The sequence below is a fragment of the Durio zibethinus genome, chromosome 17 (assembly GCF_047325235.1).
Source record: "Durio zibethinus cultivar Kanyao isolate XHJ-2024 chromosome 17, ASM4732523v1, whole genome shotgun sequence".
Taxonomy (NCBI): Eukaryota; Viridiplantae; Streptophyta; class Magnoliopsida; order Malvales; family Malvaceae; genus Durio; species Durio zibethinus.
In genome coordinates, this window is record NC_143178.1 from 2,708,201 (window position 1) to 2,734,417 (window position 26,217).

General features: G+C 32.2%; 4 protein-coding genes across 7 annotated transcripts; all 4 read left to right on the forward strand.

Moving 5' to 3' along the window:
- Window positions 1-98: 98 nt before the first annotated feature.
- On the forward strand, window positions 99-7,892 carry LOC111277031 (peroxisomal acyl-coenzyme A oxidase 1-like). Of its 4 annotated transcripts, none has more exons than XM_089746035.1 (15): window positions 99-440; window positions 1,471-1,579; window positions 1,665-1,726; window positions 1,958-2,167; window positions 2,439-2,526; window positions 2,606-2,768; window positions 3,189-3,387; window positions 3,623-3,820; window positions 4,059-4,190; window positions 4,477-4,597; window positions 4,911-5,021; window positions 5,336-5,405; window positions 5,664-5,847; window positions 5,937-6,178; window positions 7,754-7,892. In XM_089746035.1, exons 1-14 carry the CDS (start codon window positions 303-305, stop codon window positions 6,144-6,146), a joined length of 1,995 nt encoding a protein of 664 aa, XP_089602161.1. In that variant the 5' UTR covers window positions 99-302; the 3' UTR covers window positions 6,147-6,178; window positions 7,754-7,892. The 4 variants fall into 4 exon arrangements, with proteins under 4 accessions (XP_089602161.1, XP_089602162.1, XP_022718881.1 ...); XM_089746036.1 differs by lacking the exon at window positions 7,754-7,892 and adding an exon at window positions 7,698-7,716; XM_022863146.2 differs by lacking the exon at window positions 7,754-7,892 and adding an exon at window positions 6,303-6,364.
- Window positions 7,893-10,498: 2,606 nt separating this feature from the next.
- On the forward strand, window positions 10,499-11,914 carry LOC111286611 (ethylene-responsive transcription factor ERF039-like). The gene has a single exon (XM_022876666.2). It carries the CDS (start codon window positions 11,078-11,080, stop codon window positions 11,849-11,851), a length of 774 nt encoding a protein of 257 aa, XP_022732401.2. The 5' UTR covers window positions 10,499-11,077; the 3' UTR covers window positions 11,852-11,914.
- Window positions 11,915-19,651: 7,737 nt separating this feature from the next.
- LOC111277047 (uncharacterized) lies at window positions 19,652-23,609 on the forward strand. The gene is made up of 4 exons (XM_022863176.2): window positions 19,652-21,309; window positions 22,126-22,272; window positions 22,567-22,683; window positions 22,789-23,609. The coding sequence occupies exons 1-4, from the start codon at window positions 19,780-19,782 to the stop codon at window positions 23,392-23,394; spliced, it is 2,400 nt and encodes a 799-aa protein (XP_022718911.2). The 5' UTR covers window positions 19,652-19,779; the 3' UTR covers window positions 23,395-23,609.
- A 697-nt stretch (window positions 23,610-24,306) lies between these two features.
- LOC111286616 (transcription factor MYB114-like) lies at window positions 24,307-25,797 on the forward strand. Its single transcript, XM_022876679.2, has 3 exons — window positions 24,307-24,753; window positions 24,889-25,018; window positions 25,114-25,797. The coding sequence occupies exons 1-3, from the start codon at window positions 24,618-24,620 to the stop codon at window positions 25,403-25,405; spliced, it is 558 nt and encodes a 185-aa protein (XP_022732414.2). The 5' UTR covers window positions 24,307-24,617; the 3' UTR covers window positions 25,406-25,797.
- Window positions 25,798-26,217: the final 420 nt, after the last annotated feature.

Sequence of the window (26,217 nt, forward strand, 5' to 3'; positions counted from 1 at the left end):
TCACGGTTTTTTTTTTTTTTTTCTAAGTCGGCTTAAAAAAAAAAAAAGAAAAAGGAAAAAAAAAGTAAAATAAAATGTTGTTCAAGAAGGACATTGATACAAAACGTCAACATTAATTTCAACAAGCTCTATCGTAATATCCAATTTATTTATACCAAATTTGGCCATTCCGATTTGCTTTGCCTTATTTCTTAGTTTCTTTCAATTTCTTTTTGGCATAACCAAAATCAAAACACAAATTCCCTTTTTTTTTTTTTTTTAAATTTGCTCTTTTTTGAAATTTGGATTTGAATCGAGAAAAAATGGCGGCTTTGGATTACCACGCGGAAGAGAGGAGCAAGGCGGAGTTCGATGTGGAAGAGATGAAGATCGTTTGGGCTGGTTCACGTCACGACTATGAAATCAATGATCGAGTTGCTCGTCTCGTCGCAAGTGATCCGGTAATCTGTTTTTTTTTTTAATTTATCATTTTTTTCCTTTCGATTTCTTTTTACCTAAAACATGGCAGCGAAAAGTATATGAAAGCCAAGTTAATGTTTAGGCAATCTTCAGAGTTTTGATTATCGTAACTTGAAATTATTGAATTTATTATGTTTTGAAATTCCTGAACTTTTATCGATGAATTTCCTAATTTTCTTTCTGTTTGCTTCCCGAGCACATGTGGGAAATTTTTGAAGCTAATGTTTGGACTTTGGTGTCTTATTCCTAATTGGTTTGACAAGATATGTGGGAAAAGATTGAAGCTAATGTTTGGACTTTGGTGTCTTGTTCCTAATTGGATTGACAAGATATTGTTTACCATAATCTCTTATAATAAGATGTATTTTACTGTTTGTTTCTCACGAAAATGTAGGAAGAAATCCAATATTTGTTTGGTGTCTTAGATTCAGTACTCTATTTGTCTGTTAAATATGCAACAGCATTTTGGATGTTAAAATATCATGAAACATGATGTTCTTAAGGCTTTTCAGCTACCAGACAACGAATAATGATTTCTTGTTTTGTTCCTTGAACTTGTTATAACTTTTATCTGTATCATAATTTCAAGTTCCTTTGTTTCTGTTTGTCACTTAAGTCTTATTAATTCTTGAGATGTGGCGAGGAGTAGAAGAGTTAAGTTTTAAGTTTTAACTCTAGGGAAAAGAAAGCTTGAGGAAATTTCATAATTTACCTTGAGTTGTGCTTGGATTTTTTGATTACTGAGTTTTGGTGATTGGTAGTTGCAAGGAATTGGCATAATTGGAAAGTGAAATGAAGGAAAGATATAATTTACAGGTTTCTTTCACCTGGTGGAGGGGCTATTATTTTTCTGCCTGTGCCAGTGATCTTGTTGTAATTCTCTCTTTTGCTTTTTGTCCTTGATATTCAAGATATCTAATTTTTCCCTCCAATGACCTAAAGGACTAGAGCCACTTTTCATTTTGGCATTTTACTGTCATTCTTTAATATTCTTGTTGCTATTTTCACAAGGTCTTTCGAAAGGATAATAGAACTATGCTAACAAGGAAGGACTTGTTTAAAGATACTTTGAGAAAAGCTGCTCATGCATGGAAGCGGATAATTGAGCTTCGTCTCTCTGGTTTGTTTTCAAGTGGTTTCTCTTCTTCTTCTAAATTGACTTTTCCCTTAGATATCTGAGTAATACTAAAATCTTCTTATAACAGAAGATGAGGCCTATAAATTAAGATTTTATGTGGATCAGCCTGCTTTCACAGATCTTCACTGGGTAAGTTCTAATTTTCTTTTTCTGTTTGTAAGCTTTCCAACAATTTTATATGCCACTTCTATGCTAAGCAATATAAATGTTTGGAAAATGCAACATACCTTGGTTAACTTCATTAGTTTGCCAAATTTAATATTAAATGATGGTCTCTTTGTGCTCATTTCTGGGTTTGAAATACTTTAAAAAGGGCTTTGAAGTGTTTTCTTAACCTCCTAACCTATATTTTCTTGATAGGGAATGTTTATACCTGCTATTAAAGGACAAGGAACTGAGGAGCAGCAAGAGAAGTGGCTGCCAATGGCATATAAGATGCAAATAATTGGATGCTATGCACAAACTGAACTTGGTCATGGCTCCAATGTCCAAGGGCTTGAGACTACTGCAACATTTGATCCTCAGACTGATGAATTTGTCATTCATAGTCCCACATTGACTTCAAGCAAAGTGAGTAAAATGGTTAACAACCCTTTAGCTAATTCTTTTTTTGATATTGATTAATTACGTCATTCTAAGCAATGTTTCATGAGAGGTGCTTTTTCATTCTCAATGTTTTTTGGCTAAGACACCCTCAAGTCCTCTTTTCTTTTTCTCTTGTGTGCAATGTGTAGTTTTGTTATAAGTACTTTATATTCTTTATGAAAGGTTTTAATTTTATATTGATCTACGTGTATTTTCTTGACTTGACATTCCCTAATGGGGTTTTTGTCATTAATAGTGGTGGCCTGGTGGATTGGGTAAGGTATCCACACATGCTGTGGTTTATGCTCGTCTTATAACAGATGGAAAAGACCATGGAGTGCATGGTAAGTGCCAAATGCATAAACTTAACTTTTTAGCTGGTATTTCAGATATTAATTCAAAAATTCCTTTTTTTTGTTTCAGGTTTTATTGTCCAGCTGCGTAGTTTGGATGATCACTCACCTCTTCCTGGCATAACAGTCGGTGATATTGGAATGAAATTTGGAAGTGGAGCATATAACAGCATGGACAACGGTGTTCTGAGATTTGATCATGTGCGCATTCCAAGGAACCAAATGCTAATGCGGTATGTTCTTTAACCATGCCTCTCTACATCTTTGTCTCTTTTATCTCACCTGTTATTTGATGTTTCTCTGGTCAACCATCTTGTGGAGGGAATTTAAGGTAACCAATAAATTTAGAATTGCATGGTGGGAAGTATCTTCTGAATAAGTCTTTCTTGGATGATTCTGTAATGAGCGGTTGTCTTGAGTGAAGATAGCTAGATGCAAAAGTTTATGTTACTTCGCTTAACCCCGGGGAAGTTTTAGACTGCTCAGAAATGTGACATTTATAAAATTTCTTTCCTTGATAGAAGAAAACCTCCCAAAAGAAGCCAAAAACTTATAACCAAGGTTCAAGTGTCACTCCTATAGCATGATTTTCGTGGATAAACAAGTTGACTGTTCTGAAGTTTGCTTTTCTTTTTCCTCTCCAAATGTCTCAGTGATTCACAGGTTACAAGAGAAGGGAAATATATGCATTCTGATGTTCCTACCCAGCTGGTTTATGGTACTATGGTCAATGTCCGACAAAAAATTGTATCCAATGCTTCTGGTGCTTTATCAAGAGCAGTTTGTATTGCAACAAGGTATAGTGCTGTACGCAGACAATTTGGTTCACAGAATGGTGGTCCGGAGACACAGGTACTGTTGTCTTTTGGATCTTATACACATACACATGTTGTTTCAAGTATGGACTGCCATATATAGCAATATTTATTGATCACTTCTAATGGCGTTCTCTTTCACTTAGAAACTTTTCAAATAATTGTGTTCAAGAGTCTGTGATTTGCTGCTGCTGAATTTTCAGAATTAATTTTGCATGTGCTGAAGGCTGATGCATCTGATGCTTTTACATTTATTTATTAATTTATTTCAGGTGATTGACTATAGAACTCAGCAAAGTAGACTCTTTCCTTTGCTTGCTTCTGCCTATGCTTTCAGATTTGTTGGTGAGTGGCTGACATGGCTGTATGCTGATGTGACCCAAAGATTGCAAGCCAATGATTTCTCCACATTATCTGAAGCTCATGCATGTACTGCAGGGTTAAAATCTATTACTACTTCTGAAACTTTAGTATGTCACTTTACTAACATTTACCACTCTTCCTTCTTGTAAATATATTAATTATTTTGGTTGGCTGGTTATTTTGTATAATAGTGCTTGTATCCCATTTTCATGGCATACTGGTCTCTCTTTTAAAAAATTTTGGCAGTCATTACGAAATAACAGTCATAGCACCTTGTTTTTACTTTTTTCTTTTCTTTTTTTTTTTTTAATGCTTTGAGCTTGACTATAATAAATATGGTTGCAGGATGGGATTGAAGAATGCCGAAAATTATGTGGTGGTCATGGTTATCTTTCTAGCAGTGGGCTTCCTGAGTTATTTGCAGTTTATGCCCCTAACTGTACTTATGAAGGAGACAATATTGTGCTGCTTTTACAGGTGTGTCAAATGAGAAATATTATCACTTTTATTTTTGAGGCCTTTTGTCATCTTCATTTTGTTCTTTAGATGGTAGGGGATGAATTCCAATGTTTTAATGGAGACTTAATCTGAGTATAGAGTAGCATGTCTTGTGATCTGTTCTAAGAATCTTTGACCAATAGTAAAGAAGATGAAAGGGATATCACAATTGAAAATAGGGAATGAACCTAAAATCCTTAGATGTTGTGTTGATAATAATGCTGAGTATCATCTATTGACAAAGTAAGTGTAAACGTTTCTATAGGTTGCAAGGTTTCTAATGAAGACTTTTTCCCAGCTGGGGTCTGGAAAGAAGCCTGTTGGGACAACAGCTTACATGGGACGAGCAGAACACCTCATGCAATGCTGTTGTGAAGTTGAAAGGGGTATCTGTTATACATTTTTCTTCTCTTGAGCTTGGTTACATGTTGTATTTGCTTTTAAAATTTTCATGTCTTGGAAGATTGAAAATTGCATTTTTTCAAACATTAATTAGGATTTGCCCAGTTTGTATAAGTAGGTTGGCTCGTCCTTACTGATTTCTAAGCAATTTTGAGCTTAATTCAGTTTTATCCTCAAATTGTTGTCAACTTATAGATTGGTGTACATGGTGCTAATCTTACATCAGCTCATTGACAAATTATTATCGATTTAGGTAAATCGCAATATAATAATTTCATTCCTTGTGTTGGCTTGCAGCTGAGGATTGGTTAAAGCCTAGTGTAATATTGGAAGCGTTTGAAGCGAGGGCTGCTAGGATGTCTGTTTCCTGTGCAACGAACCTTAGCAAATTTTCAAATCCAGAAGAGGGTATGTCCTCTCTACCTTGATTGAGGAATGAGAGATCTCTTTTGTCAGTAATTTTTTCTTGACATGTTACTCAACAAAGTTAACTCTTGTATGGTCCTCTAGTAGATGGTCATGCTCTCAATTCTTACCATAAAATTTGGCATACTCTAAGTCATAATTTAAACTTTGAATGAGTTTTCAATGAACATCATTTTGTTATGATAGGCAAAAAATAGTTCCAACGATTTATGGCAAAGGTTGTGCAATAGCCTCTTTGTTGAAGTTATTGATGTCCATAAGCTTGATGTGATTCTACACTATCTGTTTCTCTTTAGGTTTTGCTGAACTCTCAGCTGATTTGGTTGAGGCTGCAGTTGCTCATTGTCAGTTAATTGTTGTTTCCAAGTAAGCTTCCACAGTCTTATCCACTCAGAATGTTGGGGACACAAAATTAATGATTAATGAGGTTTCTTATTGGGATGCTCTGCATAAAGTCGTATGAAATGATTGGTGTTTTTAATGGAAGGAGCCAAACTCTAATCCCTCATAAAATTTTAAATTTCATGGCAATTTTTAAGGAATTGGCTACAGAAGTTGAATGGGATCCATTTATTCTTGGCTGCTTTTGTTTCTGAAAAGATTTCTAAGAAACTTCATTTTCAGGTTTGTTGAGAAACTGCAACAAGACATACCAGGAAAGGGAGTGAAAAGACAGTTGGAGATCCTCTGCAACGTATATGCTTTGTATCTTTTACACAAACATCTTGGTGATTTTGTCACCACTGGCTGCATTACCCCCAAGCAAGGTGCACTAGCAAATGAACAGCTGAGGTTATTGTACTCCCAGGTTTGTTTCAATAATCCGGTTTAGTTAACATGTTGGTCAGCTTGAAAGGCTGCTATAATCCAATAGTTCTGATCTCATTTTTTTCTCAGGTCCGTCCAAATGCTATTGCCCTTGTTGATGCATTCAATTACACTGACCACTACCTTGGCTCGGATCTTGGTTGCTATGACGGAAATGTGTATCAAAAACTCTATGAGGGAGCATGGAAGGATCCTTTGAATGATACCGATGTGCCAGATGGTTACCATGAGTACATTCGGCCAATATTGAAGCAACATATTCGTACTGCAAGACTCTAAAAAACCCAATCAACATGTCAACTGTATACTAGGTTTGAATTTGAAACTCTCTTTTGGGTGCGGTTATCAATTAGTTTATACCACAATATCGATGAAGAAGGATATAAAATCATTAGTTTACTTTTGTAACTAATGGCATCACTTATCATAATACAGGTTTCATTAACGACAGTGGTTATTTTCGTTAATCTAGTTAATCAGTATCTTTAGTTTCCAAATTCTGGTTTTTGCTTTGAGGTAAGTTTTGATACAACATTTCTTTAGTCTCAAATTCACTATGAACATGTATATATTTTGTATGCTATTTCTGGTCTCATGTTTGTTCCCATCAAGTGAATGTTCATGAACTCTTTCTTTTAATATATAATACTCATGAATCCATGTTTTTTAATAGGTGTGTGCATGTCGCATCTATAGCATGCAACAAATTCTTAATTAGTTTGCTATGTCATAATGTCATAACAGAGAAGGATAGAAATTCCAAAGTCTTTGAATTAAACTTTTGCTTCATGGTTTTTGGCCATTGGATGAATTTGATTTTGAGCATCTTTTGTGCATCTGCCTTCTTTGTGGCGCAAACTACAGCTTGATAAAGATAAATATAAATTATAGCAATGATCTGATTGTTACAAAAGTTGTGCTTTATCCTCCATTGAGAATGACAATAGATTAGGGATCGTTGGGTATTGTTATGTGTTTTCATATCAAATATAATAAAAAAAATTTAATCTTCTTTTTTCCTTAAGTTTTTTTTTTCCATTTTTCTTCCTTTTTTTTAAACATAGGGTAAGTCTAAATGAAGTCCAAAAATACCCTTTACAGTATTATAAAAATATGTATATTTTAACCATTAAATGTAAATATAAATGTGCATAGACTTTTACAACTTTTGGGTGCTCCAAATAATTTGCGTATGGAATAATAATGTTAAACGTTAATTGATTAATACTCCCAACTTAACATCACTTATGAATTGTAGCGGCACTGTAGTTGAACGGGTGAACAGTACATGTGCGCTTACAGTACCAAAATTGTTTCTAAAAATTTGAAAACACTATTTTTTTTTATTATCAATAATTTCAAAAAAGTTTTAAAATTTTGTTTTCAGTTTTCAAAAACAAAAAATAAAAAATAACTTACGAAACATATTTTTGTTTTCAATTTTTAAAAAATCTAAAACGAAAGCTAAAAACAGAAAATGCAAAACGGAAACGTTACCAACCGATCCCTGAACTTGCAATTACTCTATCTTTTCTCAGGCTACCAACAACCCAAAATTGCAATTCGTTTGACTTTCCATACTTAGTTTCTGCTAATTGCTATTGTTCATACCATGATATGAGCTGTCATAGAATAAAACAGTAAGAATTTCCTTTTGTTTTTGGTAACATATGTTGAAAACAGAGATCGTTTAGTTGTTTTATATTAAGATTAAACCTGTCATTTGTGTTTTTGGAAGAATCTAATCAGCAGTGATTGTGAGACACTGTTTCCAGATAAGAATGACGCATCATCCATATACTTGTCAATTATGCATTTCAATTTCTGCAGAAGCTTTCGGGTATAAATGTCCTTGCAAATTCATCAGCTTCTCCATGTATTTTCAGCAATGCTCATCATGTTTTGTTTCTTGAGGTCGCCCATAGGCCTAACTTTGCTATTTCATCAAGCAAAAGATAGCGATGCTGTTACATCAGATCAGTGATTTACCAGATTGTCTGCCGACGATGTGCATCACATTTTGATCCTGAGGAGGAAACCTACCTGCCATTGCTGCCCGATGTTTCTCCTTGTTAACTGGTTAATCATTGCAGTTAGAAGGAGCCCTGTGGATCTGGTGATGTGCACAAGGGCAGCCATTGTTTTTCCTAGGTCTCTCTTAAGGAGGGACAAGCGAAAGAGAGGTTGTGCTTGCTGGACTAGGTCTTTTGGAGAAGACATGAGGCAATCCCAGGTGCATCTAAGGACCTCCAGATGGTTAAAACAAGCCAGGTGCCTGTGGTGCTCCAGGGCTAGAAACTAGAATGTTAAAGACCCAAATCTTTTTATTCCAAAAAAAAAGAAGTGCATATATTTGTATGATTGACTGCTATGGGAAAAACGAAATTCAACTTCGCAACAATCCCTTCCTTCCCCCAATTTCTGAGTTGTGACACTTTATCCCTGTTTTTGAATGGACAAACCACTGCTAAATTCCCGGTCGACATTTGCATATTCATTAATCTAACGATTGTATTCTACTATCCAAGGCTTTTTCTTTTTTAATGTAAGAATTACCATGGGTCTAGATTCTTAACTTCAAACTGTAGCTTCCTGTGCATCACCTAGCAAGCATCAAAGTTCAATGAATGTTCAGATTTCTGGAATGCAAGGGAAATGTGGAAAGGAACATAGAGCTAAAAACCTCTAAAAAAAAGTTAAAAACCAGCTGGCAGTGCACACCCTGATGCAGCTGGACTCACTAAGAAAGTAAGTTCAATTTTGCTTTTACCACAATAAATAATAAAAAAAATTACCTTACTCATCATTGTAGTCAAATTAACTTCACTTTAAAGAAAAAAAGGAGGAGGGGGGGGGGGGAAGTAGTCAAATTAAATTGGCTGAACTCCACCGTCGTCAGCAGTAAGTTTTACATGGCGGAAAATCATGGCTAAAAGCTTGCGCTGCTGCATGCATGCCCATGGAACTTGTAAAACCATCCATCAAAGTTATACCAGAAGTCTTGAGTAGATAAACATTCCCAATAGAAATAGAATTCTTAATCATGCTCAAACAGATGATAATATTTCCCCATTGTCGAAGATAACATCCTGGAATTTATTTCAAGGTAGTACAGATCTTTCCTTTGGAATGATAAAATATGAGGCTCACACAAGAACATTCTTCAGGCATGTATGTCCACCATTCAATCTATTTCTTTCCTTTTAAAAAAAAAAAAAAAAAAGAAAAAAATTGGAAGGAGGGAAATTGAGAACTGTCGCTATTACCATTTGCTTTTTATTGTTCCAAGTCCGACAAGAAATGAGAAAGACATTCTATGTAACTTCAAAGAAAAGACACCAAACTTCAATGCAGTTCGCCTGCTGTGCTGATTGTCACTGTTGCTCTTAAATTCCGTTATCATCTACACAAACAGCATATATATCTGGTGGGATTTGCACTTCTGAAACTTCTCCCTCATACAATTAAGTTCATGTCTGAGGTTAGCCCTTCTGCAAATTTTTGGCATCCCCCAGAATCCCTGATGTTAAAATTAATTATAATCAAGCACGTTCTTGTAGTTGTTGTTGCTGATCAGAGGTTGAAGGGTAATCTCTTTTCCAATTCGTTCATTTTCACTTGCGATTTTATTTATCATAAACTTTTGAGAAAAAAAAAGTAAACAAATTAATCTTAAATTCTTGTTATATATGATTAAATACAGATCTTTGGTTCTGGATTTTTAAGAATTTGAGTGAAATCAAATTTTTATTAAGAAAGTTAAAATTCAAAAATTTATTCTTTTAATAAAAAAATAAAGATATTTAAAATTGTGTAGGTTGGGTTTAGATCAATGAGAGGATCACATATTATTTATTAGATTTAGGGGGCACCAATTAAAAATTTATATGAAGTGGGTAAGGTGATGATAGTATTTCCTGCATCATTCTTGTCTTCTTCTATATTTTCTTGTTACCCAAACATAAATATATGAATATTATATTCGATTTATGATTTTTCTTGCACTCAAAATCAACTAGCAACCTTTTATTTGGGGCTGCTAAGCATTATTAAAACATTAAAAAATGTCAAGTTTCAACTGTTCATTCATTTTCTAGAATACATAAATTTCAATGAATCAAGCAAAAGAAAAAAGGCTCTTAAGATTAGTTTGGTACTTTCTTTATTTGTTTTAACATTGTTAAACTTAATTTAATTATTAGCAAATTCAACAAAAGTTAAAATCATATTAGTAATTAAATAATTAAAAAGTAATATATCAAAAATTTTAATTTTTATATTTAAAATGATAAAAAAATTGAATCTTAATTATTGAAATTATTTTTTTTTAATAATTTTTAAAATTAAAAATAACAAATAGAACTTTGAAATATATCAAAGGCAAAAGATTGGCACTATATTGTTAATGCCCCTTTGATGTTCTTCAACAACTAAAACAATGTCATAAACATTTATAGATGATGTTCTTAATAACCAATTAAATCATGCAGAGATTAGTTAAGTAAAAATGTTGATAGAAATTGACTTAAGTGATTAAGGTTTAAGAACTGAATGCAAAATACCTAAATCAAACCCCTACAGATCCCTATCAGTAGACGATCTGTAAGTTTGAAATGTTCTTGTAAAAAAAAATTTGTAAATTTTTTTGTGGGTTAGTGACTTGGCTTAACTTAAAAAGATGGAATAACTTTCTCTATTTCTAAAATTTTTTGGAAAAAAAAAATTAGTTTGTCTCTGTGGGAATATAAACCTAAACACCCCTTGTCTTTATCCTACATATGTCATGTTTAATAGGCCAAATATGTTAAGTTTAATACCAATATGTTATCCTACATGGATCGATGCCAGTTTTCAAGTGAAATGAATGGCTTGAATTTACAAAAGTTTTGCCCAAAAAGCAGATATTGTTGGACCACAAGCAATACCTCAACTAAACTTCTAAAATATCAACTTTAGACTAAGATGAGCAAATTGGAAATTGAAATTGCTTTAATCCTTCAAGTAAAACTCGTTAACAGGGATAGCTAGATAAAGCCAAAAACGTGCATTATTCAAAATTAATTTGGGGTAACAAAGTAACCAAATTGTACATCTTCTTTTGCCTAATTAGGCCCCATTGCCTTGAATACACTTTTTCTTAACTGTATAATGTGTCAAGCAATTATAAGAAGCTATCTCAGCTTCTTCTTCTTCTTCTTCTCCTACAAACAATGCCTTTCTCCAACTACTCCAAAAGAATATCCACCATGGAAGAGCCACTGGATGCTTACTCTTCATCCCCTCTGGCAAATGAGTCGACAGAATTCAAGTCCAAGAAATTTCAGGAAGTAAAAGTTGCAAATGAAAGCAAGAGAAAGGTTAAAATTGGTGAAATTGAGGGGAAACATCCAACATATAGGGGAGTGAGAATGCGTCAATGGGGCAAATGGGTATCTGAAATCAGGGAACCGAGGAAGAAGTCAAGAATTTGGCTAGGCACATTTCCTACAGCTGAAATGGCAGCTCGAGCGCATGATGTAGCAGCACTTGCGATTAAAGGCAAGTCAGCTTATCTTAATTTCCCTGAGATAGCTCATGAGCTTCCCCGTCCAGTTAGTGCATCACCAAAGGATATCCAAGCTGCTGCTGCTAAAGCAGCTGCCTTAAGCAACACGAAAAGCCATCAATTTGAAGAAGAGTTGAGCCAGATCGATCAAATGGTTCCACGTTCTCCAGGAAGCATAGTCACATCTCATGACACTCCAGAGTCTTCAAGCTCACCTTCAATCAGTAATGATGATGCATTTATTGACCTTCCAGATCTTTTGCTGGACATGAACCATCAGATTGATGAGTTCTGGGGCTCATTGTCATGGCAGCTGGCTGCAACTGATGATCCTGTTGAAAATGGGTTTAGATACGAGGAGCCTCGCCTTTGGGAACACTTGTTAAGTTGTGTGGAATCTAATTATTATCCTAACATTGATTGTTTTTATGCAAAATGAATACGTGAATCTACCTTGTAATATCTCTTTTTTCTTAATGAAAATTTTGATAACTGCTGCCAATCTGACGTAGTTCTCATATTAAGAGTGAACCAGTATTTTCTTCTTTTTTTTTTTTGAAAAATAGAGTTTTAATTCTAACAACGCTGCTGGAGAGAGTTAGAGAAGAGCGACCAAATCCCAACTTGCCTGTAATATTTGAAGCTTCCCAGGCTTAGAACATTAGTCACTAGGAAGTCCACTTTTCTTCAATTTACACCAACAAAATCAATTTGCTTGAAGACAAGATGGAATTCAAAGTTAGATTTGAAATCTTACTACCCAACATCCCACCCTGGAATTATATTAACTGACAGGTCACTGTTCCTCCATACCAAAATCGCCATGTTCAAGATAACAGGGGAGCTTTACCCTCCGTGATTTTAAGTCAAAATGAACATTGTAGATCGATCAAGTTCTATGCACTTTAAATGGCCTGATCTTCTCTATTTACTTGGCTTTCGGTTGATGTTGTAACTTGACAATTGTCTACATAAATTGCTAGAAACAAGGTATAGATTATAAGGTTGGAGTTCTTACAGTACTGTACTTTTTTTCCCAATTTTTGAGCATCATAATGCAGAGGATACATATGAGACATATTTGAGTCAGAATTCACCAACCATGCTAAATTTAGAAACAAGTATACGACACAGCATCAAAGAATTACATCATGTGCTGATGAATTCTTTTGTTTGTTTATTAAATACACTAATTATTAAAATAATTTAAAGCTGATGCTCCATGTGAGAAAGAAAAACGCATCTAGAAACATTGATCTTTCCCTTCTTCACCTGATTAAAGACATCAAAGGAACAGATTTGGAACATCCATTTATGGGTTTAAAGTTCGGAAAAGAAGGGGCAAAAGCTCACAAATTCTTGCTTTAAAAACATAAAAAATCGATTGTTTCATCTCAAATGGGACTTTTATAAGAAAGAAAGATGGTGTTATTACAGAAAGGATTTCCAAAAACAAGTGCCTACATTTTGATAATCTTGCTTTGCTACAATAAGCCTTCAGTCAACTTTGGCCTTAGCCCCCACCATTTTAATATCATAGAGCTAAGAAATCTAATTCTTTTTTTTTCTTTTCTTTGATTGGAAGACAAAAACAACAACAACCCATTTAATAATTACATTAGCTGTATCACCAAAGGTTAAGTGGCAATTTTGGTCTTATCTTTATCATCTTTTTCATAACTCATAGGGTCACTTCTCCATCTCCATCAATATCTGCCTTAGCCTTGTTCTTGTCTATAAGAAAGGTCAAGAAAAACCACATCTTTTTTCTTTTCTCATGAGGCTATATTGTATTAATTTCAAAAATGTTTTGATCTTGATAATTGAGATAAATATATATATATATAATTTTTTATAGATTTAAGTAAAATTTTCCTTCAAGATTAAGGGGTGCTCAAATCAACATTGATTTCTAATAAAAACAATTCAAGAAAAAAAATGAGCAAAAAGTTTTACTAAAAAAAATTAATGGAGATACAAATGATTAATCAGTCATTATCAAGGTCCCAATTCAATAATTTGCTTTATATTGATCTTAACAATAAAAATAAGTCCACATATTTCCATGGATTCACCTAAAACATAATCATTCATGGAATCTTGACCACATTTAATTGGAGACCATTGAACAACAAAGAGAGGGATTGAACATGTATAAGATAGTACAAGAGAAATTAATAACAAAATCATATTATTTCTTTAGAGGAAGCTTCAAATACATAATCATATCTAAATTTGTAATTGAGAATTAAAATATACATTATTTTTTTGAATACATGAATATGAGTAAATTATACTTTAAAGAAAGAGGCAACTAACTTTAACAACTCCCATTATTTTTTATATAGTTTTATAAACATATTCATGGTTCTAATTTCTAATAATTGGACCCATACAATGACTTGACTTGGTGCACTGAAATAAAAATTTTGCAGATAACATAACATACAAATTGTCTAAATTATACCAAAATTATATATACAAAAACTACGTCGTATTGTTCAAAAAAGTAGAAAAATAAAATGCACAAGAGAAAGGGACTTGTCGGAGTGTGACAAAAGCATGCTATGTTTTAAAAGTGACATAACATAATTAATTAATTAATTAATTCTTTCTCAAGTCGAAATAATCAATGTTCTAATGTGGAAAAGTTTTAAATTGTTTAAATTGATTTTTTTTTGGGTAAAGATTCAGATTGACATTGACTTATCCATTTTATTATTATCATTATGCTTCTTACGCACATAGTTTACTTCTCTTTTTAACATTCCAGCTAATTTCTTCTCAGAAACATAGATTCTTTTTGAAAAACATTTAAAAAAAAAAAACTTTGTGTATGGTTTCAATTATCCTAAACTTATAGAAACCCTAATCTTAGGTCATAAAATAAAGACACATGCATTTCATCATTCATCATTGATCTTTGTTTGTTTATCAACTACAACTGTGATTGAGTAAATTGGGCTGTCTTATAATTAAAAGTTTGTGATTTGTTTAATTTCTTGATAGGTCTAAGCCATAATTAAATTCATTTGAAAAGAAAATTAAATAAATAAATAAATAATTCATTGGCTATTGATAATGTAAATCTCTAAGGGTTCAAATGATTTTGACTTAAAAAAAGATAATTAAAGCGTAATTAATTGAAATTGCCATTGCCCATCCTATTTTGAATACCTTAAAACTATACTTTGTTACCATACATATAAAGAAATAATTAAAATTTTTTTGAAGTAAAAAATAATTAAAATTAAATATTTACAGATCATCACATTATAATTAACTATATTTAATGGGGCCTTTAATTATAAAAGCTTCAAAGATTAATGTTAGTTGGATCAAAGTTGCAAAATTGGACAAAAAAAATTGGACGTTGAACTCGATATCCATTTATTAATTTCTATATATATGCCAATTTTAATTTTAGAATTCTTTTCTCTTTAATAATGCAATTAATCATAAAAATGTGCACCAATTGCAATTTTATAAACAAATATTTTAATACAATCAAAAATAAAATATTACGTAATTACCACTTATTAACACACTTGAGGGATATGTATATATTAATTTTTTTAATTTTATTATTATTATTATGCCTGTGGTTGATCAGTTGGCTAATAATAGTGACAGACAAGGTTAGATTGGAATAAAGCATCTTACATTATAATTAATCAGATGAAAATATATGATTAGCTAATAAGATTGAATAAAGATAATTATAAAATATATACTTTTAATATGATTAGAAGTAGGAATCAATTGCATGAATCTAAACATGCACGTCTCTTTTTTTTTTTTTCATTATTTTTCTCTTTCTCTTCTTCTTTATTTTTGAAGATTTAGATCAGTGGGTGTCAGACAAAAAAGGGAATTAAAGCAAGGGAAGATCAGAAAAGAAAAAATATTTATATGCAGAGGTAAATAAAAAAAAAAGTGGAAAAGAATGAGAAAGAAAGAGAAAGATGATGATGATGGGTCTCTCTTTACCACAACCCTAAACTTGGAAGACAAGCCAGAATATGTGTAGTCAACGATTCAGGAGTTTTTTTTTTTTTTTTTTTTAATATATATATATATTAAATTTATCGATGAATTTATTAATTTTATCAATAAAAAATATATCTAAAAAAAAATTTGCTCAAGGCAAATGGTACCACTATAATAATAAGAGTCAACATTTTTGTTATTAGTGTAGTTAAGCCATGGCATCTAGAATTAGATCCTAAGTTTTTTTTTTTTTTTTTTTTTTTTGTTGTAGATTTCTATGTTATCACTCATCAACCAACTGTAAAAGGAAATTAAAAGAAAAATATTGAAAGAAAATCCCCTTCCAATATTCCATTACAAATCCATAAGAACAAAAGTTGAGCCCTCGTCTTTTTCTCATACCCACAAACAAAAAAATCTCCTTCCTTTCTTTCAAATGCAATGAGGCAGGCGGCTGCCAGAAGTAGCTGCTCTGGGAACACTTAATAATGGAAGGGGTGTAGTTTTTTTTTTTCTTTTTTCATTAAAGTTTAGGAGGAAAAATTATATTATCTTCAAAGTTAGGATAATTCGTCAATTTATGAGAAGATTTACGGATTTTTTTTTTTTTGAAATTTTTTGAATTTATAAATTATTTACAAATAAAAGGCCGTAAAAATTCAATATAAATATTTTGTATTTAAGTCTTAAATAAAAAAGTGTATATAATATATATATATATATATTTATATATATAGAAAAAAACATCATCAGCTCTGCACAGCCACAATGTCCTTCTCATTTCCCGTTTCACTACAAATGAGCATTTTAACAATGTGACAATGATAGCAAGAAAAGGGCCGGCACTCTTTTTTTTTTTTTTTTTTTTTTTTCTTTTTTCAAGTTTCTATGATCAACTGATGTATTTTTGGACCACTTTCTTCATGGATGAGATGATTAAATTCAATCGCGTGCTCTTCAAAGTTTTGGGGTTTTTGTTTTTATTTTTGTTTTTTTGCTTTGTAAAATATTTGGGAACTGCAGATGATACACGCGGATTGTACAGCATCGATGGGGCATCATGATCTTGACCTATGACTATGAAATTTCTCAAGTAACTATAATTTTGATCTTGTTCTTAACTTATTATATACGCTCTTCTTCTTTTCTTTTCTTTTCAAGGCCAAATATAGGAGATTCTTTTCTTTTCTTTTTCAAAGCCAAATATAGGAGATTCTATAAATGGAGGTCGACATGCTATTTTATGTTAACCTTCATTCATGAATCATGAGAAAGTTTAATCATATATTATATGAATTAAGAAAATAAAAGGATTCTTGATTCGAAATTGATTAATAATTTATTTGAGAATTCGATTAAACAATTAAATTTAATCCAAATGTATTTTTTAGTGTCACAAAATCTTTTAATCAATTTAAATAAAAAAATGACGTAAACTTACAATATTCGATTTAATAAGAGATATGATTATATCATATTTAATTATATGATATTTTTAGTTGAATAAAATTTCGATTAAAAAAATCCATTTTTCATCAAATCATAAGTGAACTAATCATTTAGTATATTTTTTGATGATAACCCTTTTAGTCCAATCAAAAACCGTTTAAGATTTTGAATCCTATCCAAACATCCCATGATATTGCTTTGTAATAATTCTCTTGATTGGAGAAGAATTTTTATAACTGAGTTGCAAATGTTGTGGTTTTATTAGGACAAGGGTTTATCAAATATAGTGAAGAACGAGAAATGTCACAAACCAAGGTTTGAGAACAAGAGGATAATTAATTGATTAACAATGTCCTTTATTTACTATTTCCCAACCACTTCCAACAACACAACCTATCTTAACAAAAAAATTTCGGATAATACCTATTTGACTTCTGAATTATTATTTTTTAATATAATATTTTTTTAAAAAAAATTAATTAGATATTAAAATTTTATTTTTGTATTTTCTGTTACTGCAACTCTTTAACAGCGTTGTACGACAAGTGTTATTAACCCAAAATATTTATAAAAAATAAATAAATAAAGGAGTAAACCGGAGACGAAAGTAGTAGATTTGATTTGGACGAGGTTATAATATTGTTTGGTGGCCCAATAAGACTGAAAATGTCATTAAGTGGTTGGCCCTATAAATTGTTTATTGGGACCTGACTATCATTTGGAATCTTGAACTCAGAGCCCAAAAACGATTAAAGCAAAAGGGCAAAGTATATTCGGCCGTGGAATTTATTTTAGTTTGTTGAACGTTAACTTAGTATTAGTTGGTTCGAGCAGGTACGGTAATTTAATCCGTTCTCGATGTATTTTGATTCGATATGATTTTACGAGGTCATTTTTTTTTAATTCAAATTTTAGATCGGATAAAATTATAAAACAATCGAGATAGGATCAAGGTCGGATTTTAAGTAAGTCTGATCTGATATTATATAAAAAATTATTTTTTAATTAATTATTTAATTATTTATTTATATATATTTATATAATGATATTTTTAAATATTTATATTTAAAAAATAATATTATATATTTAAAAAATAATATTTTATTAATTTCGGGTTGGATCGGGTGGGTACAATTTATATAATATCGGATCGAGATTGGGTATGAAAAAAAAATTTCGGGTAATATCAGATTAGAGGCGAGCAAAACCTATTCCGAATCCGACTCGATGTCAACCCTAGGTTCGAGTGATAAAAAAATTTTAATTTTTTTAAATAAAATTTTAATTTTAAGTTTTATGAATGAAAAAATAAGTTTGAAATAATTTATTTTTTTATAAGATTTAATTCGATTTAATTTTTAATTAATTAAGATTTAAAGTAACTATCAAACACAAAAAAATTTTAGACAAAAAAATATTAGTTTAATACTATTATTTTTTCGGTTGAAAAAAATATATACTTAAAAGATATAATTAAAAATTTTAAATGTTTGATATAAGTGTAAAATAGTGTTGTGAGTAATTAAAATATTTTTAAAAAATTAAAAATATAAAGACATTAAATTATTTTTTATCTCAAATGTATTTTTTTACTAATAAACATTTTTTGAAGAATTTTTTTATTTGGATTAAAAAATCAAACTTTTAAATAAAAAAAACTAAAATTTTTTATTATTTAATATTACGTTTGAGTTACAACTAATATTTGAACGGTTAATAACAATACTAAACGAGGTCCTAATTTAATTGGCCAAAACATTTTAATTTTCTATAACAAAATAAATTAACTTTATTTCGTGCTTTTTTTTCATCTTATAAGTTAATTTAATAATAAAATTTTAATTTTTAACTGTCTTGATTCTCAATTATAAAAAAAAAAAATCAATTACATTTGATTATATAAAAATTAACAAAAATAAAAAATAAATTACTTTCGATGAAAATGATTGGATTGCCTAACTTTTTCATTAATTGGGTTTATTCAAAAACCAATTTTAACACAATTCACATATCTTTAGAGAAAACTATAAATATTTAGCTTACTGAAAATAATTTTTTTTAAAGATTACTAATAAAATTTAAGTAGAGACAAGATCATGGCATGATATTTGAATTATTTTATATAAAAATAACTATCAATATGGCAAAACCTCATAATTATTGTCCATTTTATCAAAATTATAAAATAATAAAAAATATTATCATGCAATGAAAACAGATCATTAATGATCATTACAATATAATTAATTAATTATAATTTATAATCATACAAAAATCTATTAAAACTTTGTGTAACCTACATTTATAAATAATATATTTATAAATAATTTTTTATTATAATTAAATAATTATATAAAATTATAATTAAGAAGTCAAATGAGTAAAAAAACATATTTAATTAAATTTCAATAATCATTTAAATTTTTATTTTTTTCATTCAATTAAATCTCAAGCACTTATTTTATCGAATAAGTCATTGTTAAAAAAATGATTAATTATTTTTATTTAATTAAAGGTTTAATTGAATGAAAATAAATATTTAAAGGATTAACTTGGAAATAAATAAATTTAAATTTAATTATAATAAAATTTTAAAAATTTTAAATAATTATTAAAATTTTATTTTAGAATCTTTTTAATTATTTTATCTAAAAAAAGGTATAGTCATCAAACATGAAGCACCTGGCCCGTATATTTGGAAATAGGCCTCGCAATCTTCATGATTAAAAACCTTAATCCGTTGCCACGTAACCCTCACCCTTCCCCCGTCAAAAAGGCGCCACATTCGCTTCTCTTTTCATTTAAACCCCTCTGTCTCTCATCTCATGGGGCCAAAACCCTTCCCGTTTCTCTCTTCGCTTCTTTCCAAGCAAAAACCCTAATCCCTTTCTTTTGTTTTTGGTGCTATCGCATTCGTAAAACTTTACGATGCTCCCTCACTCGTACACTGTCGATTCCCTTTCCCAATCCCAAGACCTCGCCTCGGCAATACTCGCCTCCACCACTCCCTCCCAAATATCCGCCATCTGCGCCTATGTCGACTCCTTCCTACACTCGCACACACCTGATCAATCTCGCCATTTCTTCTCCATCGCATTCCCTACCCTAATCTGCAAACTCTTCGGCTTCGATGACGCCACGTCACTACCCCCACCTCCATCGCCCCAAAAACCCCAGCATCCCCACTCCAACGGCTGGATCGAACTTGCTTCCCAATCTAACTGCTCGGATTTATCCTCCAAAATCCTCTGCCTTCTTTCCCCAAATGGAACTTTAATGAACTCAATCTCATCTGTTGATCGACATTCCCTCGTCAAATTCATGTTCCCAGTTGAACGGCTCCCGAAGTGGGTCCGATTCATGCTATCCAACTACAAAGATTGCCGGGTTTTATCCGTTTTGTGCCCTTTGTTTAATGGTAAAGTCAAAGAAGATTCAGTTAAGGGCCCTTTTTGTCAAATTCAAGTGAATGTTTTCGAATATTATATGTTTTGGTTCGCTTATTATCCCATTTGTAAAGGAAACAGCGAGAACTTGGACTCGAATTCTGTAAAAAGAAGCAAGAAGTTTAGGTTAGAGAATTGGGCACACTCAATTCGGGGTTTTTCAGGGTCAAATAAGCGTGAAATGGAGCAAAAATTTGAGGGTAATCTTTATATACTGCTTTTATATGCGTATCTTCGTGCATTTGTGCCTATATTTGATTTGGGTGCTCACCAACCTTATCGTAGTTCAATTTTGAATTACTCTTTGAAGTGTGATGGTTCGGTTATATTTTGTGCTGAGTTTTTGGTCAATGTTTTGGTGCATTATTGGTTGGTTGATAATGATTTTTCGCCCTTGCCCGATAATGTATGCAAATCGTTTGGTGTGTCGATTCCGTTTAGGTCAATGTTGGGAGAGACCCCACCAACAAGCGGGTTGGGTGAGGTGGTGAAGTTGTTTGTAAAGTACGTGAATTTGAGCTCGGTCATAGGCATGGATGGGTTTGACCGTATTGATTATGATGGAAGTCCATGCAGGAGGGCTTCTGGTTGTTTTGATAGTGGTAGGTCAAGGGACGCTGTTTCTGTGTCACCTTGTGCATGTTTTGTTGGTTCTTGGAACTTGTGGATACAGAGGCCATTGTATAGGTTTATATTGAGAACATTCTTGTTTTGTCCCGTGGGAACGTCAATCAAGAATGCATCACAGGTGTTCTCTGTATGGGTTAGTTTTATGGAGCCTTGGACAATCAGCTTGGATGATTTTGCAGAGCTTGGTGAGATTATGAATGGATCAAGTAAAGATTTGAGGAAGCAGGAACCACAGTCTCAAGCTTCTGGATATTCTTCATTATGGCAAGGCTATGTTTTGTCTAATTATCTATACTACACTTCACTGGTTATGCATTTTATTGGATTCGCACACAAGTTCCTTCATACAGATCCAGAAGTAATAATCCAGATGCTATTGAAGGTTTGTTTCTTAACTGTGACTATTTTCACTTTGGTCAAGTGACTTTTCTGTGTGTTTTTCTTGCTGTTGTAAATACTTGTAATCTAATATCAATGATCTAGCAAAGAAAAAATCTAAGGTATGGAATCAATGATCTAGCAAAGAAAAAATCTAAGATATGGAATTTCCTTATTTAATAGCCAAAAAATCTGCTTGCAGTCTGATCCTAACAAGTAAAGTCCATGATTAGGATTGTTTTGAGGTTATCTAAAAGACTTAGAATATATATATATATATATATATTGGTTCTGAGTTTCTGGAAAGGAACATTATAGCCTTTACTTGTGGGGGAATGCAGGTGTATTGGGGCTCTCTAGTGGCCAACTAAATGTGGGTTGGTGCAGTTTTTCCAGAACTGGGCCAGAGATTGTATGAGTGTTTGAAGAAGGGTAATCTGGATGAAGATAAATTTTTTGTGTTGGTCTCATCATGTTTAGAGGAAATTTACAATCTATATAAGATCAATAGATTATAGACAGGGTTATGGTATTTCATGCAGGGTTAGGATATCCGGTTCATGGCTTATTGTGACTGCATAGATTTTTTTTATCATTTTCAATCATGGTCAAGTATCCTTTTATAGGCTTTCAACACTGCATCTTAAGGTGTAGGTATGAAGAAGTATTGGGCTGAAATGAGGAAAGAGTAGTCATGGTGCATTTGGTACCTTTACCTGGATTTTCTTTGATTTTATGGTAGAATATTGTCTTCTATATTCTGTACTTATCTTTTTTTTTTTTTAAAAGATTTTCTTCATTCTTTATCTTGTTTTTGCAGGTTATAAGCCTGTTGACATCCTCTAAAGAGCTGATTGAGCTGATAAAGAATGTGAACGCTATTTTTCATTCTAAACAAGCTGTTTCAAGCAAATCAACACTCAATAGCTTGTATAGATATGTTCCTTCAATTCGTGAACAGTTGCAGGTAAATTGTGTTCTGAATCTCTCTACTCTCTTGCTTTTGTCTATCAGGGTAAGCAAATAAGGGTTCAAATGTTTTCTGAAGTTGATGAAATGAACTGCTGCTCGGCATTGAACCTAATGTTAAGTAGAAGTTCTTTTTTTTTTTTTTTTAAATTTCACTTATCGTTTCTCAATGGTTTCTAAGGTGGTTCTCTGGCCACTCTCCAACATTTGATGAGACTGAGCATCTGCATGATTGATCAACTTTCTCAGCATCACATTGCACTTCATTGATTTCTTTTGTTGGTGACAATAGGACTGGGAGGGTGGCTTACGTGAAAGTGATGCCGATGGATCTTTCTTGCATGACAACCGGAACAAAGATCTGCAACTCTTTGGTGAAGGGGAAGATGGGGGACAACAACTACTTCAGGTTTTTGTAGCTTTTAGTATTTGTAATTGAAAAGCTTGTGGTTGTGCTTTTTTTAATCTATCACAGCATTTGTTCTCATTCATTGGCAATGGTTCTGTCTTGCAGTTGTTTATATTGCGTGCAGAAGCTGAGTTGCAAGCAATTTCTGGCTATAATCTCGCACGCGGCCTTCAGTTAATAGATTCATTGAAAGCAAAATTGGGCTGTTTGTTTGGTGGCTCTGCGGTGAAGCCAATTCCTATTTCACCTGAACTGAGACAGCCTCTGCACTTCCGTGATGAAATCTTCAAGCCCAGAAGAGTTGGCAACCTAACATTAGCTAATATCACATACAAGGGTGACTGGATGAAGCGCCCAATCTCCAATGACGAGGTGGCATGGCTTGCAAAGTTACTTATCTGGTTATCTAGTTGGTTGAATGAAAGCCTTGGCTTAAACCGCCGAGAAATTAGTGATGTGGGTTCTAAGTGGTTCTATGTGGATGTCCCAGGTGATGCAGCAAACATTAGGGGAGCTAGAGAGACCATGAAAACTCTGCTTTGCTTAATTGGTTCATGGCTTCTAATGATGGGTACAACAACGACGAGATTAATGAGAAAACGTGGTTTAAGGGTAAATCTTAGGGTGTTGGCTTACAAGAAAGTTGTGATGGTGTTATTCCTATCTGTTGTATTTAGTGTATTGAAGAAAGCTTTTGGATTGTTTCATTGATATGTAAATGAATCGCAAGAATAGGGACAAATGGTACATAAAACCAGAGAAAAAAAAAAGCTCATTTTTTCTTTTTCCTTTTTCCTCGCAAGGTTGGTTTCCTTGGCCTTGCCTTTTCTCACCATTCATTTATGTTTAGTTTATTTTTCCCACTAAGACAATTGTAATTGAATTTGAGGCTTACAACTGTAAATAATATATATTTTTACATCTTACATCTATAGTTAGTAAATAAAGTTATCATGTAACGTATCTTAACTCAAGAAAATAATAAAGATCACAAAAGATGGAAAAATGAAAAGTGCTACTTGAAAAATAAAAGAATTATTATCTGTCCCATAATTAGAGCTTGAATTTGACTTTCTTAATATTTTTTAAGTTTGATAACGTTTTATACATAAATTATTATTATTTAAATTGTAAAAGAATAATCTTTCAAATTTTTGAATAAAATAAGCTTAATAACTAAATATATCATCAACCTTTAATATACAAAATTTCAATCTTTAATTTTTTTATTACATGCAAATAAACTTAATTTTATTTTACTGTAATTATAACCGAAGAGTATGATGTAAGGGAAAAAAAGGGCCGACGAACGTTAGTCTTTTGAGTGTCTCGTGAATTGGGCAACTGCCTGCTATAGGAGATTGGTTGGTCAAAATTCTGTTGTTGGTCGCACTTGGAGGCCGACATAACAGTAGATCTCTATTTTACAAGGGAAGAACACTAATCCCGAGTTCCCCACGACCTGGATTTTGTTATGGTGTTGGTCCACTTGGTGCCTGTCATTTTCACGCATCAGTCACTGCATTAATTTTATCAACATGTGAGCAGGAATCTGAAAGCCATGATCAGCTGACCAAGTGAAAGTGAATTTGTATAAATATTAGAATCCAACTTATTTTATTATTATTATTCTTCTCATTCATTTCAAGGGCATGAATCAGGAAAAAATAGCAGAGCATTTTCAATAAATAGAGAGGGTTGGCACTGCCAATGGTAACATAAAGTCTAAATAGAACTGGTAGTTGAGGGCTTGTGTCTTTGGCTTTCTCAGGAAGGGTAGATGGATGGACTCAGTATACTGACCATTCTAATTTAAACCTATATTTCACTAACGCCAGGCTCTCCATGTTTTATAATACTCTTGACCTCTCCTTGTTGAGCAATCACCGTTACTCCCTAGCTTTTTCTCTGTCTGTCTCTTCTCACTGTGGCAAATGGCTCCCAAGAAGGATGGAGTGAGTAAAAGGGTTATGAACAAAGGTGCATGGACAGCTGAGGAAGATACAAAATTGGCTGAATATATTGAGATTCATGGTGCAAAGAGATGGAAAACAATCGCAATTAAATCAGGTTAATTGTGTTCTCTATTCTACATAGCTCTCTTAAGCTTGTAGTTTCTTTTAACCCAAAGAGAAGCTACAATTTTCATTTTCTTCCATTTTTTGGAGCATTGGAATTTACCGGTTTCACTGCTTCCTTGTATAGGTTTGAATCGCTGCGGCAAAAGTTGCAGATTGAGATGGTTGAACTACTTGAGACCCAACATCAAGAGAGGCAACATATCAAGTGAAGAAGAAGACTTAATTCTTAGGCTTCACAAACTGCTCGGGAACAGGTTTCTATCATATATTACTGGTCTTTTCCTTTATTTTTTTTAGTGATAAAAGGGAATGCTGAGCATTGATGCAAAGCATTTAAATGTTGGTACAGATGGTCTTTGATTGCTGGAAGACTTCCAGGGCGAACAGACAATGAAATCAAGAACTACTGGAATTCACATTTGAGCAAGAAAATAAACCAGAAGGAACGAAAAACAGAACAAACTGTGCCCCAGAAGTCTTGGGAAACAGTCCAGATGGAAGAAGAGGTAGCCAGAGGAAGTGATGACAACTTTGAACTTAGCTTTGATGAAAACGAGTTCTTTGACTTTTCAACTCAAGGTTGCTTTGGGTTGGAATGGGTGAATAAATTTCTTCAACTTGATGATCATGACGATCCATAGCAATTATTTAAGTTTGTAATAAGCCTGTTTCCTCTGAAAAATAAATAAAGAGATGTTTGAATCAAAATTGCTCTAATTTGCTGCATATTCTTGGCTGTAGCCAAATGTTTGTCGGATGCGTTGCTCGGTAACATTCATGGGTTGCCAGCAGAAATTTGAGGCCAAGGTTCCGATGGGTCAACGTCAAAGTTATTCAAAAAACGAATAGTCGAGGTCAGTTAGCGTTAGATACTTAGATTCTATTCACTGTGTAAGAAATCCAGTTTCCTATTTGACAGCCAACAGCTCAAGGCTGTTGATCTCATTTCCATATGGTCGGCCGACACTCTCAATTATGTGAAAATGCAGTATATTCAAAGAAGATTTTGGATTAGATTTGATATCGGATTATAGCAATTGTTTTCTTTGACTTAAGTTGATTTCGAAAAATTTTAGTTTATTAATCATTTTTGTTAGTATGCGATGTAAAATATTGTTTTTAATTTTTAATTTAATTTTTAATATTTTTAACCTAATAAAAATTAAAAGATAAAATAAAATTCTTAAAAGTTAAGACTTGAGTTACCATCTCTCTATTTTTTTTAGAATAATTCTTGTTTTTTATATCTTATTTTTCAGATAAAGGTTCATATTTATTTTAATCTTTAAAAAAAAAAATTTGTGCTCATAATTCTAAACCAAGGTTAATTTTTTTTTATCTTTTTATTTTTATTTTTATATTAAAAAAATACTCATTCAAATATTATATAATTAAATTAAGTGTTTAAAAATATCATAATAAATTAATAAAATTATTTTTATACTTTTAAATT

What these genes read in the sequence shown, in the direction of transcription:
- LOC111277031 (XM_089746035.1), top strand. Translation starts at nt 303, where the DNA reads ATGGCGGCTTTGGATTACCACGCGGAAGAGAGGAGCAAGGCGGAGTTC. An exon ending in CAGTTAATTGTTGTTTCCAA is followed by an intron (nt 5,406 to 5,663) that starts GTAAGCTTCCAC and finishes CTTCATTTTCAG; the next exon opens with GTTTGTTGAGAAACTGCAAC. An exon ending in TGAGGTTATTGTACTCCCAG is followed by an intron (nt 5,848 to 5,936) that starts GTTTGTTTCAAT and finishes TTTTTTTCTCAG; the next exon opens with GTCCGTCCAAATGCTATTGC.
- LOC111286611 (XM_022876666.2), top strand. Translation starts at nt 11,078, where the DNA reads ATGCCTTTCTCCAACTACTCCAAAAGAATATCCACCATGGAAGAGCCA.
- LOC111277047 (XM_022863176.2), top strand. Translation starts at nt 19,780, where the DNA reads ATGCTCCCTCACTCGTACACTGTCGATTCCCTTTCCCAATCCCAAGAC. An exon ending in CAATTCGTGAACAGTTGCAG is followed by an intron (nt 22,273 to 22,566) that starts GTAAATTGTGTT and finishes TGGTGACAATAG; the next exon opens with GACTGGGAGGGTGGCTTACG. An exon ending in GGGGACAACAACTACTTCAG is followed by an intron (nt 22,684 to 22,788) that starts GTTTTTGTAGCT and finishes TCTGTCTTGCAG; the next exon opens with TTGTTTATATTGCGTGCAGA.
- LOC111286616 (XM_022876679.2), top strand. Translation starts at nt 24,618, where the DNA reads ATGGCTCCCAAGAAGGATGGAGTGAGTAAAAGGGTTATGAACAAAGGT. An exon ending in AACAATCGCAATTAAATCAG is followed by an intron (nt 24,754 to 24,888) that starts GTTAATTGTGTT and finishes TTCCTTGTATAG; the next exon opens with GTTTGAATCGCTGCGGCAAA. An exon ending in CACAAACTGCTCGGGAACAG is followed by an intron (nt 25,019 to 25,113) that starts GTTTCTATCATA and finishes ATGTTGGTACAG; the next exon opens with ATGGTCTTTGATTGCTGGAA.